The sequence below is a fragment of the Ostrea edulis genome, chromosome 9 (assembly GCF_947568905.1).
Source record: "Ostrea edulis chromosome 9, xbOstEdul1.1, whole genome shotgun sequence".
NCBI lineage: Eukaryota > Metazoa > Mollusca > Bivalvia > Ostreida > Ostreidae > Ostrea > Ostrea edulis.
The window spans coordinates 24332476-24354701 of NC_079172.1; the positions used below are offsets into that span (position 1 = coordinate 24332476).

Sequence of the window (22226 nt, forward strand, 5' to 3'; positions counted from 1 at the left end):
GAGTTTTGCTTGCTTTTAATAAAAGTGAACTTGGCAATATTTCCTGAACTATAGAAGGTAGGGACAGGGCTTTCACATGTTGTATATAGATAGCTTATGACAAGACCTTTCATTATAAATTATGATCTTTGACCTCATTCAATGTATATTGGATTTTAATCTAAATTTAAAATCTTTAACCTGGCCCATAGCTTTTGAATGGTGAGTGATTGGGCTTTCATATTTCACATGTGCATTCCTTGTGACTATAGACCTTTCTTTTGGTACCAAAGATTTTGACCTTCAGTGAATTATTTAGGGTCTGTAGGGGGCCGAAATAAGGCCCCATTTCCAATGATAAAAAGCAGGTATTTTTCCAAATTTTTGCTTTGAAATTCCTAAACAATGGAAACAAATCAAAGCAGGGTAACCTTATTGTTCATAAATACCCTTCACAGGCCCACAGATTACAATTTTTGCTTCAAAATAGATAAGTAATTTTTTGGCCTCTGCTTATTTGAATGAGGTTAGCTTTAACCAAATTGAAAGTCAGAAGGAGTCCAATTATTTCTCAGTACTAGCTTCTTTGTATGAAACATTTTTTCTCAATTTCAAACAAATGTTGCCATTTTTCCTAATTGGAAAGGCCCAGGCCCTTGAAATAAAGACCTTAAAAAAACCTGACCTTGGAGTATTTGTTTGTTGCCATGGGGAAGGAAAGTGTTTCACAAACACCTGTGATGTTCCATTTATTACTCTCCCCCTTCAGTCATGTCTTAATACCTATCAGCCGATTTGTTTGGCAGATCTATAATTATACCCCCCCGCAACAAGTTGTGGGGGGGGGGGGGTTATACTGGAATCGGGTTGTCTGTCTGTCCGTCCGTCTGTAGACGCAATGGTTTCCGGGCTCTAAAGCATTATCCTTTCCACCTACCGTCACCATATCATATATATGGACTACCCATGGGATGAAGATGTTCCCTATCGATTTTGGGGTCAAAGGTCAAGCACACTGGACATCGAAGTAGCAATATGGTTTCCAGGCTCTAAAGCATTATCCTTTCCACCTACAGTCACCATATCATACATATGGACTACCCATGGGATGAAGATGTTCCCTACTTTCCACTGGACATCAAAGTAGCAATATGGTTTCCATTTAAATTCTTTAACGGCTTTTTTCATCTCCTGGAGATGCTGTGTTCCTAGATACCTTTTGGATCATAATACTGAAGTTTTACCTATTACCAACACCCTTTGGGAGATTGGGGTAAGCGGGGGGTATTCTTAGTGAGCATTGCTCACAGTACCTCTTGTTTTGGTCTACTTTGGCAATTTCCAAAGATTCACTAAAATAAAAATTGTAAAATTAAATTACATTAGTATACATATACTTAAATAACAATAAGTTCACCAAAATTTTATCTACCAAAATTAACGGTATACCTTGTACATCCAAATTTCTGTTCCGCCAAAATACCCCCAAAAAACCCTGGCTATATGGTAGTAAAGGTTCTTATTAGGTCAGATTAAATTCCATTCTTAGGAAATATTAATTGTAAATTATATATTATATGACTGATAAAAAAGTAGAGCAGTCTTTTGTTTTATAATCGAAAGATTGTTGCTAGGAAATTTTAGCTTCTCATTAATGGCTTGAATTCATTCTGTCTCAATTACCAATATGTTAAAAATATTTTATAGCCTTTTTGATAAACCATGTGGGATCAATTGCACTAGAGAGGTTGTAAATGTCTCATCTGGCCATATGTATGTGTAATTTGCCATTCCCAATGATAGTTTACTATCTGAAGTGTTTATAATTCATGAAATCCACAGAATCCTAGTTTATAATACTGTATCAGTTGAAAGAATTGTGAATTTATGAAGCTTGGATGGTAAGATAATAAAGAAATAAAGAATTGTTTTATAATGTGTTGTATGGCTCATTAGGTAGACACATGGGGATCAAGGTTTTACAAAACCCCAAGAATCTAACCATTTTATGTTACTGCAAACCATGAACAATAGAAAACATTAGTCAAATATCATCATGTATAAATTATATATAACGAAAACAAAAGCCACACAACACTTGACTGTAGTCTGCCCTTACAGTGATAGTGACAGAGAAAAATGGCCTATTTTAAAACTAGGGAGGATTTTTCATTCAGTTGTGTGTTTTGCATGCTAACAAGCTTCATAAAGTTTCAATGTTGCAGTTCATGTCTTCATGTATAATTTTCAAAAATGAAATTTATTATTATGCCCCCTTTAAAAAAAGAAGGGGGCATATTGTTTTGCACCTGTCGGTTGGTCTATAGACTTGGACTTGTTCACTTAATATCTTAGAGACCCATTGCTTGACAGACATCAAACTTGGTACACTGGTACATTTGTTAAGGAGCAAATGTCTCTATAGATTTTGAGGTCATGGTTAAAGATCGAGGGTCAATCCACTCTGGACATGGAAGATATTATCTGTCAATATCTTGAGAACCCTTTCCTTGACAAAGATCAAACTTGGTACACTGGTACATCATGAGGAGTAGGTGAACCCTATTGATTTTGGGTTCATATGGTCAAAGGTCAAGTGTCAAACTGGATATGTACATGTAGTAATATATTGTCTCCTCTATATTTTGAGAATAATTTGCTTGATTGACACCAAACTTGGTACCCTGGTATATCCCAAGGAGTAGATGAGCTTTATTGATTTTTAGGTCACATTGTCAAGGTTCAATCCACTCTGGACATATAAAGTTATTGTCTGCTCAATATCTTGAGTTGTTTTGACACTTACTATCAATTGAGTAATACATTCAATTTTGCATCATGCGGAGAATACATGTTCTGAAACATTTCTTGTTCTAAATTAACATTCTACTTTCATTTCTGCCAGTATTCCTAGCTGTTAAAATAGACGTACGTAATATTTATCATGAAGGGACTTGGATGCTAAGGTTGGATGAATGAATAACTTTGTTTGAAGTTCATTGCGGGCACAAAGATTTCTAATAAGAAGACCGTTTGTATTGGTCCTGATTGAAGGACATTGGGTCAAGGTCATTGGCATTGAAAAGTTAGAAATCTTTGCGTAGGCCACAACTTAGTAGAAATAAATGAACATTGCCTTAGATCGTAAAAACTCAAGCCCATTCAGTTCTCAAGTGAAGAGATGCACTTCCTGCACCTTCAGCATGCAACTCTTTTATTTATATACATGAAAAGATTTTATGTGAGAGTTAGGCAACAGTTAAGGCCCATAGGCCTCTTGTATTACATGTGAATACCCCAGCAAACGAAGTTATGGGGAGTTACTGAAATCACAGTGTCCGTCCGCCCATTGACATAATTTGTCCAGAGTATATCTTTAATACTGACAAACAGATTTAAGTAAAACTTTGTGTATATATTATATAAGAATAATGAAATTGTGCACCTGCTATTTTGATTGAAATTTTTTAACATTCAAGGAAGTTCTGGATATTTTATATTTTGAGAGGGGGGTGTTATATTGTCGTTATTCAGGGTATATTTTAAGAACTATTTTGCAATGAGCACCAATTCACAATTTCCTACCATCCAATGTGTTCTGCAGGAGGTATTTGTCCCGTTAGAACAGCTCTATATTTATTAGTTTTGTTAATTTACTGGTATTGTAAAGAAATTTCAAAATGTATTTAAACCCATGTGCTAAGTTTTGAAATATGAACATTAAACACTTCTTTCTTTTTACAGGAAAACGTAAAGGAAAAAGCAAGAAATGGAAGCAAATCCTTAAGTTTCCCCACATATCGACCTGTATACATAAAAAAAACTCAATACGTAAGTCAATGTATTTGTTGTTTTCAGTGGAGTCCACCTGTTTTGACTTCAATCATAATGTCATTTTAATCATTTTTCATGAAAAACCAATTTTGTATCCGTTTTCGTGGTTATGCTAGACCACAAAATCATTTGATTTTTGAAGTACAAGTTCCAGCAAGTACCAAAAACCTTTTTCAACACTAGCTCAAACTATAGACAATTCAGGCTAGTGATGGCAAAACTTTGTTAGCCCAATTAAATCACCCTTTCCTAGCCTCTGAAATTGGGATAGTTAAATGACAATTTTCCCCCCCATTCATTTTGCTTTCTTTGATAATGTTTATATTTTTTTTTCATCACCATGTCCTTATCATCATAGGTGAGCAATGACCACCTATCTTTCAATTCCTGGTCGAACTCCTGCTTATATCTTCATTCATAACATCTCTTTATTTCGGCAGCAGATGAAAATTTCTTTACTTCAACAGTAATGAAAAAAAGATAGCCTGAAAAGTCTACTAGTCCAATTTGGCTAGTTCAGACCTACATTTTACTAGCCTGACTGAAATTTGCTAGTGTTCGGTCATCAGACTTGTCCTTTTGGAACACACTACAAATTCTATTCAAAGACAAAGAACAGTTTTTTTGGTTCTAAATCACGAAATTCATTGCTACCAAAAATTTAATAAACCATGATAGTTATTTACTAGATAAAAAAATGTGTTAACCGTGCATGCTGGGAAATATTCCACCTGTGACCTGTGTTGTATTCATCTTAAAATAATTTGCAGTGTATCCCTAGTTAGTAGAAGAGGTTTAATAATTCGAATTGGCCCATATTAAAATGAGAGTGGAGAGTGTGAATATAAAATGAGGTTGAACATTTTCTAGGGTACAAAAACATATACGATGTCTGGCACAAAATGGATTCTTGGAACATTCAGTTCAGTGTAGCATGATGTTTTTGAAATTGTCAGGATTTGTTTTTGTCATGACTTACAAATGGATGATCCACCGTATAGAACCTTTCTTCTAGTTGTAACTTTCAGGTGACACTTGTGTCAAATTCCTATACAGTCATACACATGCAGTGTACTTTCAAGTTCATTGATCCCTGGAGCAGGCTTTAAGTGGGATTTCAAGTTTTGAATAAGAACTTACAGGAAAAAATGTTCCTCTTGATCATTAACTAATAACCACAAGGCTGCAATATGTCCAATTGATATCATACAATTATTGCTGTTTTTGAGGTCAATACATGATTTAGACACCTGAGGAGTACAATATTCACCGTGCCCGAAGGGTGAGGTGAATATTGTACTTCGAAGGTGGCTAAATCATCATATTGACCTCGAAAACAGCAATAATTGTTTTATTAAATGATTAAAAAACCCTTCAAGATTGTTCTTTGCTTTAATTGTAAGTTTCAACGATCTATTTTTGGTCCTATGTGGAAAAAATAATTCCTTATGTTCACCTGGAAGGTCACGTGCAGGTAAACATAACGTAGTATGATTTCTACATTGTTGGATCTCAGCCAATTAGAGAGCTAGGAATTATTCAATCATATAATAAAAAAGTTTGTTCACGCCGTGACCGCCATGGTCGGATCAGGAATGGGTCTAAAGCTTTACTTCTATAGGAAGGTATAAGAAAATATAAAAATCTTCATCTCAGAAACCACCACAACTGTATAGTTTGTCAAATAAATATGCAAGCATCCTCATAAAGTGTAGATTAAAGGCTGTAAACCCATTGACCCCTGATTTCAGGGTGGGGTCTCGAGAAAGAATTAAAAAGTAATATGTAGGAATGTAATACATGAAAATTCTTTGAAAAAATACTCAACATCCAGTCCTCCACGAGAGTACAATGTGTGAAATTATTACATGCAACCATCTAAAGGCAGTGTAAATTCGAGTTTATTCACACAAGGGCCTGCAGGTCAGGGTCATTAAAATTGATTAGGATTTATTGTTTCGCTTCAGAGAATGTTAGTGCTCAGGTAGGCATGTGGTTCATTGGCCACTTGTTTTGATAAGTACCTACAGGTGCTATTGAACTGTGCATGCTGGTACCTGGGCACAGACTGTATTGCTCAACAGTGAGGACTGATTTAAGAGTGACTTTTTTACCTACTCGATACAGTCATTAGATGAATATGATGGTATATATGATAAATAAATTTCTAAAAAAAACTATGATTGCTTACAAGCATACTACCTAAAGGTTACATTAAGGACTGGTATGAGATGGACAGTGACATGCTTGAGTGAATTTCTGATGGCCTTGTAAGAGAACATTAACCAGCAGGGAAACTTGACACCTATATCTTGTGAGCTCCTTGTGACCTGAGGATGTTATGCTTTATTGATTTGGTGATAATCATTTAGGCCCAAGATACTATAAATCAAGATTTTAGCTTATCATTCAAGTAAAGGTGTCCTGGGATCTAAAAGAATTAAGGAGACGCTCTGTTTTACAGTCCTGACCAAGTAAAAAGTAAAAGCTGATTTATAGTGGTGGGATATGTTTAGGTATCCCAGAATTCATATCTGCCACTGTTGTTAATATTAGTGGATCAGTCGAGGCCTAATTTAAGTTATTCAGAAAAGAAATTGACCCCCACGAAACATTTTCTTGAGCACTGGAGCTGAGAAAATTGGAGAGGAGGACGTAGGACTTAGAAAGAACACATGTATCTTTTGTAATCTTCCTAAATGCTTCAGATAGACAAATGCAATGTATCCAACTGTTGTCTGGCTGTTAGTAATTGAAGTATTCGCAGTGTGGCATAAGTTCATGAATTCAAGATAATCCCCTCGTTTTTATTTGTGCACCATGCATTTCTCAAAGAGCCAAGATATATAATGCGGACGCAAATATCACAAAAAATTTATTTCATGGATTATTTGAGATCGTGGTTGCTGTTTAGCATCTGTTAGGTCATTGTTATTTTTTTTTTATTTCAATTTTGGCAACATTGTTCATAACTGATAAGCTTTTGGAAAGCTATAAATCAGAAATTCGTGAGTAACCTAGATTTATCCTGTTGAATTTTTTTCCCCCTCTTCAGAATTGTTGATGCTAGTAATTGACCTCATTTATTTATTTGTATAGCAAAGCACGTGTTTAAAGATTCTGGAATATTTTCTCCCGTGTTGATTAGGATTGAAATATAAGAGGAATCGGCTAATTTCACCTTATCGTCATTGTGTTGGGATGCAACACGAACTTAATTTTTATAGGAAAGGAACACCTGGATCTGATTAATTAAGGTTCTACAAAATTTAACTCCATGATTAGGCAAACTGTAGCATGTCATTCAGGTTTTGAATTGGACCAGTACATCAACAGTGAATGCATTGATTTAATTACTTCCTTGGAGTTTATGTGTAGGAGGATAAAGCATTGATAATAAAATTCACCTGATATATTTCACACTAGGCTGGTTTTATTTTTGTTACATATTGTTAGTTTCAGAAAATGATAATGAGAAGCATGGATGCACAAGAACTATTTTTATGTTAATAGGGTTCAAATACTTGTGCATGGAATATGGGATTCTTTTGATTGGGTTCAAGTATTTTCATTTCGAAGTGACAGTCTTGTAGAACTCCCCAACAGACCTGAAACCAAATTGTTTACAACAGACAGAACAAAACAAAAATTTATAAATAAATATCAAAAATATGAATAAAAATATGAAATATGAATTTTTATCTGAGATTACAAAAAAAAGGTAGCCAATTCATCCACAAAATATTTACACTAATGAAGGATTACTCATTATCCCAAATCCAAATAGCACATGCTCATAATTAGTCTAAAAACAACACTTCCCAGGGCAAGTGGGTTATCATGACAATTCTAATTGAGCCTCTGATCAGTAATCCATGCAATGGTATTGGACAATTTTCCATGTTTTTGGTTTTTTTCCCTCTCTCCTTGAAAAAATATGGTGGTACTGCGGTAGCTAGAGAAGCAAAAAATTTAAATTAGGAGAATGTGGTATTGTTAAAATCCCAATTAGGAAATCAGGACTGATGGATTAAATCAGAAAAATCCTGTCAGAATTAGGGAAAGTTGGCATTATAAGTACCTATTTTAAAGGACAATCTCTTTACTCCACAGAATCAGCATCTACTCCAAGAACAATCTCCTTACATCACAATTTTTACAACAATGAAGAAATTGAAACCAAATACTTTATAATCCTTTTTACCTATTTTGGAAATGTGAATACACTTCTTACTCAATGTAAACAAAGGGTCTACTGTTATTCATCGAATTAAGAGGGACCATCCAGGTCAGGATTATATATAGTGAAATAAAAATGTTATGTTATTTCATGTTGCCTCACCAAAATAAGCCCAATGCTTCAGTAGCCATGTGGGCAACTGAAATTGCAACATTGAGGAGGAATAACCCACCATAAATTATGGCCGACTTTCTTTTGAAACATGACGGAAAATATGAATATCAGCAATACTTTTATATTCCGTATAAATTTGATCACAGCACTTAACAATGAGGTCAAAGTATGTGACACTTCACCTGAACCTTAATTGTAACATCACTATATATTTAAGTGAATGAATTCAAAGAGACGAGATTGTTGCAGTATGCAATATAATGTGTACATAGTAGTATTAAAGGGGCATGGACAAGATTTTTGATCGATTGAAATGACAATATTTTGTTATAAAAATAGAGATCTTTTATAAATAAGTGGATTAAAAACATTTTTACACCGGATATACTTCGTATTTTACATGAAATCTGGCTCCCTTGTTTGTCAACACGCTTGTCATATCCAGGAAACCACTCGAGGAGGTGAGAACACCCAGATTTTTAAAAAGTATGTCTAAAGCATTCCACATAAGTTAATGACCAATCAATATAGGGAGCAAGCACAAAGTATGAAATATTTCATTGTAAATGGTTTCTCCCCCCCACCCCCCACCCCCACCCCCCACCCCACCAAAGCCATCAACTTTGTAGTTTATAAAAGTTAGTCACATGACATGTAAACACAAACAGGGCAATTGTGCCTTGTTTTGAAAATGAAAAGATTAGATGCCTCAAATACATCTTTGTGTCGGTTTCTTTTTTAAATTTAGGTTTGTTGCTATGTTTTACACATATTTTAAAAATACTATCATATATCTAAATAATTTTTTGTACATGTACCAAAATCAAGCCCATGTCCCTTTTAGCACATGGTTCAGATGAGCATTTGAGACAGTGTAGCCTGAAAATTGAAAATGTATCAATTTCAAAGATCCATATTTATATTGGTTTGATGACTAATATTTGTATTGGTTTGATGACTAACTGCCAGCTGTAATTGAACAGTGGAAGTTCATGGAAATGGTGACTACCGGAAGTGGAGTATTTCACTATCATGCCATGCTTTGTATTAAAAATAACTTGATTTGTCACATTTTTCTTTTATAGCAAACACCTATGACTACATTGTTGATCAGCAACCAGTAGGCCGAGAATTGTTCCGATTATTTTGTTCCAGAAAGCCAGAACTTGCCAGGGCCATTGAATTCTTGGACAGAGTGGTAAGCAGTGAAGTTTTCATCCCTCATCTAAAACTGCTATACATAGTATAAAACAGTGAAGTTTTCACCCCTCATCTAAAACTGCTATACATAGTAAACAGTTTTATAAAAAAACCATATGTATACCTAAACTGACAGCATTCTCTACCCAGAGTTCCGTGCGCTCCTTGCACTACACCTCTGTCAACGGCTTTTTACAGAAATCTTGTAAAAGTTTCTAATATCCAACATTTATGTTTTGGACTAAATATTTAGTCATATTATGAAATGTTTTTGGTGCAATTAAATTGAAGCTTACTGTAAATTGTTTAAAATAGCTGTTTTCTGATCTTAAATTTCAAACTACTTCGTAATATGTGTATGAATGTAGGACATTCACGTGGTAGAGATTTAAATGTAAACATGGAATCAAAAGTAAGAAAGACTGTAAAAATACGATAAAACTTGTAGAATAGGAGACAAACAGCTAATTGGTAAATATGTACTTATTAAAGTGTCAGTGGGCTATGAAAAGAGCCTGATGTATCACCTGTTGCCAGAACTTTTAAAGGGAAAGGAAACCAAGAATGATTGTTTATATCATGTGATAATATTGTCATGTGATTCCAAGCATTGACAGAGGTGTATGTAGCTTTGCGTAACGCACCTTCTGGTGAGAGAATGAACTGACAGGTGTAAACCACCTGGTTCACCGAAGTAGTAAATCAGGAATACATGTATTTCATGAGACCTTATTTTCACCAAGTTTTCGCATGTAAAATATCTTATCTTGGCATGTCCAATAGATATGAGAAGAATATGTTCATAACACCATTTGAGATGTAAATGTTCATGAATGTTCACTTTGTTCCTTACTAAAATACTGAAGTGTATGAAGGCCACCTTCCAGGGTTCCATTGCCCCAGCTGTTATTGGCTCTAACCTTAATAGTAACATCTTTGTCACAGACAAAACCAGTTAACAAGCTCGACACATGGATCCACTGGTCAATTGCCTTTCTCTGCATTTTCTGAATAAGATCTGCAAACTACAAACTTGAATTCAGCATATTTTTAGGGATTTTAGCAAAACTAAAAAAAATTTAAAGGAATTTTAGGGCCACTGGAAAGCCTGATAAGGATTTTTGTGACAGGGATTTTTTTAGGGTCTGTAGAGGGCCGGAATTCGGCCCCATTCCCAATGCTAAAAAGCAGGTGTTTTTCCCAAAATGATGCTTAAAAATTCCCAAATGATGGATGCTTTGATGGGAATATGCCATGAGGGGCCATCCAACCTCAGTGCCACTCTGTTGCAAAAAAAATTGTGACAGTTTTTTCTCTGCCAAAGACTGGAAATTAAAGCTTGTTTAAGCCAGCCACATTGATAATAAAATATCAAATGGTTAACTTTTTGCTTGTTTTTCTTATTTATTTGTATGAAACAAATTTCACAATTTCAATCAAATATCGATATTTACCCCAAACTTGAAGGCCCTGGCCCCTGGATTCAAGGGGTAAAAAAATCCCTGTGTGAGTTTCTATATTGTCAAATTTGCAAAGGTAAGTTCATTTAAATATCTAAAAACTGCCCTAATTTAGTTATAGAATTCCTAATTTTAGCCCTAGAATTTCTGATTTTTATCCCTAAAATTGGCCCTAATTTTTTGTCAACAGGTGCTGGACAGCCAGTCTTATGTTCACCAAGATACAACCACATGAAAATTAAAAAAAAAAAAAACCCACAATTTATTCATAAAGTAATTTACAGCATGGCCAAATAAAAAAATATATACATTGTATGTCTGTTTATGGTCTCCTGACTGACACAATGTTAAATTTTTCACCACTGACCCAGGCATGTTTTGGTGCCTCCACCATAAGATGGCTGGGGCGACTCCGCCATAAGATGGCTGGGGCGAAAAGAATGACCCTTTTCCATCATTCTGTCTTGATTCAGTTTCCATTCATTTACTCTGCTGATGCACATGTTCAACTGTAATTTGGTATATAGGTACATCATAAGAATATATATAATCCACATTACAGATTTGTCTACATCCACTGACTTTCGTTTTTCAATTACAAATGTATCTGCTGTCCCCATTTTGAAAAATAAAAATAAAATGAAAAATAAAAATTGAAAATAAATTTTTAGCAATCAATCTACTGACCCTATTTTGTTTCAGCATGTGACAGTAAACGCACATAATTCTATTTTTGGCCTAATCAAAGTTGGAAATGGAAGTGCCAAGACTACAAGTATATATGGACATGTCTCCAGTGAATTTGTATCAGTTATGGGTTATTTGACATTTTCCAGGTATTTAAATATGTACAATTTAATGGAAGAGTTTTTATCTTTTCTCCTAGGTAAGCTATGAGGTGGCACCAGATGAAAAGCGGCAGGAAGAAGCGAAAAAAGTTTATGAAACATATCTAGACCCCAAGGTAAATATCAGATTATCCAGCTCTAAGTGACATTGCAAATGCACCCAGCCATCTCAAAAATTACATGTAAATGTACCTGTGTTAGTGGTTTTACATATTTATACGGTTCCAGCACAGCTTCAATGCGGATCATCAAAATTGCTTGATATTTTATAAAAATATTTACACAGGTTGTAAGGTTAAGATCACTAGATCTTACAAGGAACCAAGATGAGAAAATCTTTATTTGATGTAACAATGGTAAAGGATGTTTTGATGACTTCAAGTATTCAGCAACATTGAGATGTTAATGGTTGATAACAACCTGTTTATCATTAACTGCAATTGCAGTTGGGTTGTACTGTACTAGTTTGTTTGTTTGGGCATTAGCAGTGACAATTATGTGCATGTTAGTTAGTTCATACTTAACATCAAGGAAGAAGATGAGTACCACAGACTCCTTGAGACAAGCCCGGTTTATTGTAGGGTAACTCCAAGCAGAAGCAAAGACTAGTACATATGTACCGATTTACAGCTGTCTAGACTTGCTCAGTGAAAGCTCAACAGTGGCCATTTTGGCATTTGAATCGGCTAACTTTCTGTTGCTAGGATACTGAACTATGCGAGTCCTCAATTACATAGCAAAGTGAATGTCACCATTTTATTATGGTAATACTGGGAGCTCATTGTAGAACATGATTAATTTTTTCTACCATTGATCTACAAGTGTAGTGACAATGTGGTATAAGTCTTCATCATAACAAAATGTTAGATGATTCTATCTGTAATCACTTTAGCTATTTTTAGCCTAAATACCCAACATAATTGCTGTCAAATATGGTATTTAATTTGTTGATTTGGTTCAAGATCTGAATTATTTATCACCTCCTGCTCAGCATATTAAACAGACTGCCCATGTTGAGTTGGCCGGTCTTTCTGTCCGTAATACCTTGAGTTTCTGAAGGATATTTCAAGCACTTCAGCAGTAAGAGTCTCCATGACATTAGAATGAACCTCATTATTTTGAGGTCAAAAGGAAAAGGTCACTGGTTTCATTTGTGGATGTGCTATGAAATTTCACATAAAGGTTCTCTATCATTAAAGGATACCCTCTCACTTTTGAAATAAAAGAAAAATTGTCTTCGTAAGATATCTCAAATGTTATGATTTAACACTGAAACTTTTTGTACCAAATTTCCCCCCTTTTTGTAATGCACAGATCAAGTTACAATAACTTTAAAGGGCATGGATGATCAGAATTTGGTTGTTGAATTTGAAATGTGGTGCAGGAAAAATCCTATGAATATATCTTTCAACACCATTTGTACAGAAGTTTGGACAAGTGCTGCATCCATATGGCAACTGTTGCCTTTTATTTAAGATACACAAATTATTTAGCCACATCAACTAACTATGCTTTGAATTGACCATGTCATCTTTCTCTTTTTTTTCCAGTCTGATTTGTATGTGAATCAGGTGAACGGAAATCATATTACTGCCATTCAGGACCATATTCACAGTCATAACTGCAGTAAAGAAATATTTAACTCATGTGTAGAGTAAGTTTTATAATCTTATTCACAGCCATAATTGCAGTAAAGAAATATTTAACTCATGTGTAAATCAAGTCTTACAATCCTCAACTCTGTCAATGTTTTTATTATACCTAATGTACACTGTACAGTGCTCTCACATCGATATCTTTTTATGTTGAACAGTTCATTTATGTTTCCTAGTTTCTATAAGTGACTATTGTATCATATGTGTTTAACAGATACATGTATTTGGTCTTATTTTCCAGATTAATCACAGAACACTTAAAAATTGAACCATTTAAAGAATTCTTAGACAGCATGTTTTATAAAAGATATTTACAATGGAAGTGGTTAGAAAGGTGAGAAATTTGTTGCCAAGAGATATTTTTTATATAAATTGAAGTTAGAAAATAATACGATAAGTGTAGTAATGGACGCTTCCTTTAGATATTAAAAGTTCATGATGAGAATAAAGGGGATGGGGTATGAAAATCATGTAATTTATATTTGTCTTTTATAACTTATACCACTATACCAAAAAAACAAAAAACAAAATAGAAACAGAAATGAATTATTTTACTGGTGCACACATCATCAATGCCTAATTTTTATTTTGCAGCCAACCCGTCACAAAAAATACATTTAGAATGTATAGGGTACTGGGGAAGGGTGGGTTCGGGGAAGTGTGTGCATGTCAGGTACGAGCAACAGGGAAAATGTATGCTTGTAAAAAGCTGGAAAAGAAGCGAATCAAGAAACGAAATGGTGAGAGAATGGCACTGAATGAAAAACAAATTCTACAAAAGGTCAACTCAAGGTTTGTCGTAAGTATGTTTTGTTTTTATTTTGATTCAAGATTTTTACATAGTTTAAGATAGTTTGTGTGCAAATTATTGTTCACTCTATTAAGCAGTAAATGAAGATCTTATGTGAGGTACCTATTTTGAAAATACCTCATGTACAGATTAAGTCTGTAGACGTTATCTGTCTCTCCTTTGAATTCTTTTTGTGTGTGGTGGTGGTGGTGGTGGTGGGGGGGGGGGGGGGGGTTACATAGTAACATAGTATATGGTACAAATCATAAAGCCCTAAGTACATGGTACAGATGTCATATTAAGTACACAGTGCTACTGCAGATAACCTCTCCTCTTTGATGTGGTTTTGTAGTGATTGTCTCTGGATTGTACACAGATTTGGGCTTGTGTTGCTCTTACTTTTTGTCTCTGTTTCAAGTTTGTATTTGAAACAGACAGCAGATGAGGTGTGAAGATAATTGTAAACATACACCTCAGACAGCAAAAGTAAATAGCTCTATTCTCATGGAGGACTTTAACACTTATCACTCCATCTAGCCTTTGTTGTTAATGGAGCAAGATTTCCAGAGAAGAAATTTTTCTATGAACAAACATTCTGATCCATTTTGAGCTGTTTTGCAAAACCAAAACCGAGGTTTTGTATGCATTTACTAAATGCTTTTAACTGGCGTAAAGTACGATAGCAATGTCAGAAAATGATAATTTTAGTTTTAAATTGGTTAAAAAGAAAGAAAAGGCTTGAAGTTTTTGTAGAGCATCCTGCTTATCATCGTTTTTTATTTAAATGTATTTTCAGGATTCAAATAATTTGAGTGATTTAGGATGCTTTTCCAATACATGCCTTAGACAATTGGCATTCATACTGGCAATTTGTGTAAGCACCCCAGTGTTTTAGTTAGTGATAGGTCTTTAATTGGCATTGGCAGGTATATTGTAGGGCACAAGTGCATTTTTAGCAGAAGTCTCCATCTTAAAATACTTAGAATACCTTTTTTCTTTCATAAAATGCATTGCTGTATACATTAGATTTTATGTTTAATGTTTTCAATACAACTAGTTTATTTATAATGATTAGGCATTTGAGAAAAAAAATATGCAACATTAATGTGAAGCCTTCATTTAAGAGTGCATCTAAATGTAACACATTGAAATCCATTGTTTTGCTCTTTTCCAGGTTAGTTTAGCCTATGCATTTGAAACCAAAGAGGCATTGTGTTTAGTACTGACAATTATGAATGGTGGAGATTTAAAGTTTCATATTCATAATATGGGTAACCCAGGATTTGAAGAAGAAAGAGCTATTTTTTATGCAGCAGAAATTACATGTGGATTACAAGATTTACATCTAAAAGGAATTGTGTATAGGTATGTTTTACTTTGATGTGCTGAGGTTTTTGATTTGGGGGGGGGGGGGGGGGGGACTTTACAGAGAACGCAAAACAACTGAAATTAAAAAAAACCCACACACATACATACAAAAGAAAAGTATGGAGTATTTTTATAAATATATGCATATAGTTTTCTACTGACATCCCCGTAACGTTGTACCTTTCATGCAGTGATTCAAATATGAGCCCAGTTGGATGTGCTCTTTGCAGAAAATCAGTAACTTACTGGAAAAAAATATATGCAAAAAATGGCAGCATCCTAAGAATCTATCATATTTTCTTAAAGCCTGAATTGATATACTGTAAACATGGAAATGAGCTAATCTCTTTCAAATTTGCAATAAGGCAAAATTGTAAAATTACTCATGAAATTTTCATTTAGCTGGTACCATGCAGATGTGAAATAGACCAGTTTTACTGTTAATGTATTTCCTAAGTTTTACATGCATTTCTGACTAATGTGATCATGTTTATTTGCAGGGATTTGAAACCAGAAAATATTTTGCTGGATGATCATGGTAATTGTAGATTTAAATCAGTAGTTCGATTGTTTTTAACATTTCTTATCATTAACACTTTTTAGCTCACCTGAGCAGCTGATTTGAAATCTCAAGTGAGATTTTCTGATCATAATTTGCTCATCATCTGTTAAGTTTTTGTATTTAGGTAGGAACATTTTGGATATATCTCTGACTCTCAAAGGAGCCTAAAAAGGGCCATTTGAGTTTTAACACGAGAATGTTTAAGGAACTTGTTTAAAAATCTTCTCAAGAAACACAAGGCTACAATATATTACATTGATATGCTAACATAGTCATGTAGCACAGTCACCATCAGGGGCCAAGACACAGTCCTGATAAGGGGTTTAAATCTTATCAGGAACCCACAAGTGTATACTTTTTTTTCAAATTTTAAAATAGGCAGGCATGCATATTTAATGTAGTTTCAAGTTAACATCATACCCCCAAAGGCAAGGATGGGGCCATAATTGGGATTGTTTTGTATTTGAAAATGCAATAACTCAGGTAAGCCGTGTGGCCCTTCAATCTCTTTTGACATTCATATTTATGCAACTTGTAGAAAGGAGCACGTGCAGGACTGATTACATCAATTAGCAGATATCTTGAAATTGTTTTGACATTTGAAATTCATACAGATTTAATGAATATGAGGAAAGGAAAGCATGTTAAATGCAGACGAAAGAAAAACATTTTCTGTCACGAACTCCTCGTGCGTCATTGTATAAACATCAGTGACTGGTCACCAACACTGGAGCTTCTGATTCTGTTTGTGTGCTTACATGTACTACTGCTTAAAATGACACTTGTCAAGACAGCTAGGGCTTTCATTCCCCTTTAACCCATAGTAGAAAGAATTGTCCGTAATAATTGATATATTAAGAGCATTCATGATAGCATGTGGTACCTTTATTTGAAATTTACAATGACAAAAAAATGAGTGAAATTTATTGTAAAGAATCTGAATATTGACACAAATTTGAAATTTTGAATGACATGTATTAAAACATTGAAAATGTGCATTATTTTACCGTGTCTGTGTTAAGTTGAACAGTAACAAAAATGCTGATCATTTTGTAGGGCATGTGCGGATTTCTGACCTTGGACTTGCTGAAGAGGTGCCAGAAGGGGAGACAATCAAGGGCCGTGTGGGCACTGTTGGCTATATGGGTAATCAGATTTTACTTCTAGATCTGTGACTTTGACAAAGGATTATGCATGGTAATAACTGTCAATCTTTTAAGCAAAGTAAATGAGAAGTTTATATACACCTTTCTGATGTATGCTATTCATGAAAAGTGCTGGTGATCCTTAGGTAGGATGTTATAAGTTTAACACTTTTCACAGAATTAAAAAAAAAAATTATTGGAAAATTGCACATTTTTCTTTGCAATACAAAGTACAATTGAGAATGTGATTTAGATTGTTACTAGGTTGTCTGAGATGGGTCAATGCTTAGCCTAGAAAAATAAATCCCGTTCTCTGATATGCTCAATCAAATACAAGCATTATCAGCAAAAGAATGCTTTCAGATGATAAAGTGCTTCATTCACGAATTTGGTTTTAAATAATCATTTAAGGCATTTGTAACACAAGAATGGAGATTTGAAACAAATATATTTCAACTTTCATGTATTTTTAGGGACCAAATTGGGCCTTCATTATATATAACTTGTTTAAGTTATGGAAGTCCCTTTCTCTTTACCTATTCAATTGCTGTCCATCAAGCATTGTCATTAGGTTTTAAACAATTTTATGCCCTCGGAGTTTTTGGGGGATATGTATAGTTTTTGGTCTGTCTGTTTGTCTTGTTGATAAATTCTGAACGTTTAGTTCTAGGGCTTTCATATTTCACATGTGTATTCTTTGCAACAGGACCTTTCTTTTGATGTCAAAATCGTTGACCTCATGACCTTGACTTGGAATTTGACCTAATTTTGAAAAACTTTACCCTTGGCTATAACTTCTGATAGCTTAGTGCTAAGGCTTTATATTTCACGCTTGTATCCCTTGTTCTATGACCTTTCTTTTGGTTCCAAAGTTGACCCTTGGGTGGGTCCAAAATATTTACATAGTGTTGATATAACACTTATAAAAATGTGTTTTTAAATGCCCGTCATAGATGGGTCATATTATGTATGGTGCAGTGTGTCTGTGTGTGTGTCTGTGCATGTCCCTTCAGCCTTGTGAGCTAGATCAGATGAAATAGTCCTTAAAAAAGACTAGGTTCATCAAACCTGGTACACATATTGCCAATGATTAGAGGAATATGCTTATTGTATTTCAAGGTCATAGCCTGATAGGTCAGTGGTGAAGGTCAAATTTACGTTGGTCATTTTACAGGCACAAAATAAGAAAGAAACCATACTAGTAAGGTTAGGATAATCGGATTATACACATGTTCAATCATCATAGATAGGATGTGTAATGAAATAGTGCAGTGTGTCTGTCTGTTGGCTGGGCTGCCTGTTCATCCATCAGCACCATATGGGAAAGATAAAAAAAAGAGTACTAACGAGGCTAGGATGATAGAATAATCAAATGTACACAGGTTCCACATTGTAAGAGGAAGATGCTCATTATTTAAGAAGGTCAGAGGTCAAAGTCAAACACAATACTGATAAGGCTAGGACATCCCAATCTTGCATCTTCAAAATGCAACACTTTTGATTAAATTCTTTGGATTTTGATACTCTGATGACTGTTGAGGCCCATGGGCCTGCTTTTGAACTGATACAGGAATTTATCTGTTTTCTTCAGCTCCTGAGGTGGTGAAAAATGAACGATACTCCTTCAGCCCGGATTGGTGGGGCCTTGGGTGCATTATTTATGAAATGATTGAAGGAAAGGTGAGAATTTAAGATGTGATGAATATTCCCAGTCATATTGCTTTTAAGTTCCTGCATGCAACTTGAAATGTAGTTCAAAGACAGTGAAAAATAATTATAGCCTTGCATTTGAACATGTAGAAAAAATGTTGGTTTGGAAAATTTTAGCCTCTCAATCACTCGTTTTTCACAAGACTGTATTTCCATGATGCTTTATCAGATTTATCAGAGATAAATAATTTTTGTGAATGTTGAAACTTTTGATCACTACATAATTATCAATGAGAACCTTATTTTTATGCCCCCCTTTGAAAAAGAGGGGGCATATTTGTTTTGCACCTGTCGGTCGGTCGGTCTGTCGGTCGGTCTGTAGACCATGTGTTGTCCGCTCAATATCTTGAGAACCATTCACTTGATGATAATGATATTTCATATGTGGGTTAGTTATGAGTAGAAGAGGATCCTTATTGTTTTTCAGGTCAAAAGGTCAAAGGTCAAGGGTCAATCTACTCTGGACATAGGAATATAATGTCTGCTCAATATCTTGAGAACCCTTTGCTTGAAAGACATCAAACTTGGCACACTGGTACATCCTAAGGAGTAGATGACCCCTATTGATTTTGAGGTCATATGGTCAAGGGTCAAACTGGGCATAGGAATATACTGACCATTCAATGTCTAGAGAACCCTTTGCTTGACAGACATCAAACTTGGTACGCCAGTACATCTTCAGGAGAAGACGACCCCTATTGATTTTGAGGTCACATGTTTAAAGGTCAAGGGTCAAACTGCACATAGGAATATACTGTCCGTTCAATATCTTGAGAACCCTTTGCTTGACAGACATCAAACGTGGTACACTGGTACGTCTTCAGGAGAAGACGACCCCTATTGATTTTCAGATCACATGGTCAAAGGTCAAGGGTCAAACTGGACATAGGAATATACTGTCTGCTCCATATCTTGAGAACCCTTTGCTTGACAGATATTAAACTTGGTACACTGGTACATCTTTAGGAGAAGATGACACTTATTGATTTTGAGGTTGCGTGGTCAAAGGTCAAGGGTTAAACTGTACATAGGAATATACTGTCCGCTCAATATCTTGAGAACCCTTTGCTTGACAGACATCAAACTTGGTACACTGGTACATCTTCAGGAGAAGATGACTACTAATTATTTTAAGGTCACATGGTCAAAAGTCAAGGGTCAAATTGGACATAGGAATATACTGTCCGTTCAATATCTTGAGAACCCTTTGCTTGACAGACATCAAACTTGGTACACTGGTACATCTTCAGGAGTTGATGACCCCTATTGATTTTTAGGTCACCTGGTCAATCCACTCTTGACATAGTAAGATATTGTCTGCTCAATATTTTGAATTGATGATACTACTCTCAATTAAATGATGTGTGTGTGTATAACCCTTTTCAATTTTGCACCATGGGGGGCTTATGTGTTTTACAAACATCTCTTGTTACATCAAGACAAGGATTTTGAATTTATGCAAAAATAAATTTCCTGCAAGAAAAGAGTTGTTTCCTGTACTAGACTGGTACATGCTTCAGCACAGTTGAAAGTAGTGTTTTTCAATGGTGGTGTCATATCCTACATGTTGTACATCAATCATGAGATATAAATAATGTGGAATAGATCCTCAATTTTGTGCACAAAGAAATTGAAAAGTGAATTGAGAAGGATCACAAATGATTAACAGGGACCATTTCGGGCACGGAAGGAGAAAGTGAAGCGCGAGGAAGTGGACAGGCGGGTGAAAGAAGACCAGGAGGAGTACTCGGTCAAGTTCTCGGAGGACTGCCAGGACGTCTGTAAAAAGGTTAGTGTGCAAATCAGTAACACATTTGTGTAACAAAAAGATGACTACCATATATACTCGCCTATAAGTAGGTTCACCTGTAAGTCGGGTGTATAGTTTTTAGGTTATTTTGGAGGGAATTGCCATTGACCCATTTATAGGTCGGTCTAACATTTTTATGCCCTCCTTCAAAGAAGAGGGGCATATTGGTTTGCACCTGTCGGTCGGTAGACCACGTTGTCCGCTCAATATCTTGAGAACCATGCACTTGATTGTAATGATATTTCATATGTGGGTTGGTTATGAAATGAAGAAGACCCCTATTGTTTTTCAGGTCAAAAGGTTAAAAGTCAAGGGTCAATCTACTCTGGACATAGGAATATACTGTCCGCTCAATATCTTGAGAACCCTGTGCTTGACAGACATCAAACTTGGTACACTGGTACATCTTAAGGAGTAGATGACCCCAATTGATTTTGAGGTCAAAGGTCAAGGGTCAAACTGGACATAGGAATATATTTGACCACTCAATGTCTCGAGAATCCTTTACTTGACAGACATCAAACTTGGTACACTGGTGCATCTTCAGGAGAAGATGACTCCTATTGATTTTGAAGTCACATGGTCAAAGGTCAAGGGTCAAACTGGACATAGGAATATACTGTCCGTTCAATATCTTGAGAACCCTTTGCTTGACAGACATCAAACTTGGTACACTGATACATCTTCAGGAGTTGATGACCCCTATTGATTTTTAGGTCACATGGTCAGTCCACTCTTGACATAGGAAGATATTGTCTGCTCAATATTTGAATTGATGATACTACTCTCAATTAAATGATGTGTGTGTATAACCCTTTTCAATTTTGCACCATGGGGGGGCATATGTGTTTTACAAACATCTCGTTTAAAAATCGGTTGATAATTTCAAATCAATGCTCTAATGTTTTTAACTGTGTTTCAAATAATATTTTGAGAAATGCACCGATATTTGATATTTTTCTCTCTCAACAAATCAATTTCTTATCAATACTCTTATGTATTTATCTGTGTTCCAATAATATTTTGGGATATGACATTGATATTTCACTTTTTATTCTCAAGAAATTAAACAGTTACTATTTTGTTTATTTCGTCCATGTTTCTGTTGTTTGAAAAATACTAGGCTATACATTACGCCATCCAGAAAAATACTAATCTTCTTAAGACACTATTATAAGTCAGACATAGAGTTTTGGACCAAAATTTAACTCTCAAAAATTCGACTTATAGGCGAGTATATATGGTATTGTGCAAAAGGAAACATTCCTGCAAATCTTCTAGTATGAAATTAGGAGGACATTTGCTCCAATATTGAGGACCCAACTGCCATTTATTTTCAATACCATTCCTTATACACCTACAGGTTATTGCAAGAATGTAAGTTGTTGTTTCTATGGACGACCAGGTCATTGGCTCATGCTTTGGTCACATGATTCATTTTCTCAGCAAATCAAATCTCTTCAGATTTTCCGTGTATGGATATCTGAAATCTGTGAAAAAGCTTTCGGTGT

General features: G+C 35.1%; 1 protein-coding gene across 2 annotated transcripts in view; it reads left to right on the plus strand.

Annotated features, from left to right (window-relative positions):
• Positions 1-22226, plus strand: part of LOC125660388 (G protein-coupled receptor kinase 5-like) — a 45923-nt gene that overhangs the window by 15258 nt on the left and 8439 nt on the right. The window contains exons 2-12 of one of the 2 annotated variants that reach the window (XM_048892198.2): positions 3724-3810; positions 9253-9365; positions 11714-11791; positions 13226-13329; positions 13572-13664; positions 13925-14129; positions 15295-15485; positions 15989-16026; positions 17107-17196; positions 18787-18875; positions 20575-20694. In XM_048892198.2, the coding sequence (XP_048748155.1) occupies positions 3724-3810; positions 9253-9365; positions 11714-11791; positions 13226-13329; positions 13572-13664; positions 13925-14129; positions 15295-15485; positions 15989-16026; positions 17107-17196; positions 18787-18875; positions 20575-20694 (1208 nt within the window). Of the gene's footprint in view, positions 1-3723; positions 3811-9252; positions 9366-9536; positions 11603-11713; positions 11792-13225; positions 13330-13571; positions 13665-13924; positions 14130-15294; positions 15486-15988; positions 16027-17106; positions 17197-18786; positions 18876-20574; positions 20695-22226 lie in introns of those variants that run through there. The other variant, XM_056148945.1, reaches the window with a different exon arrangement.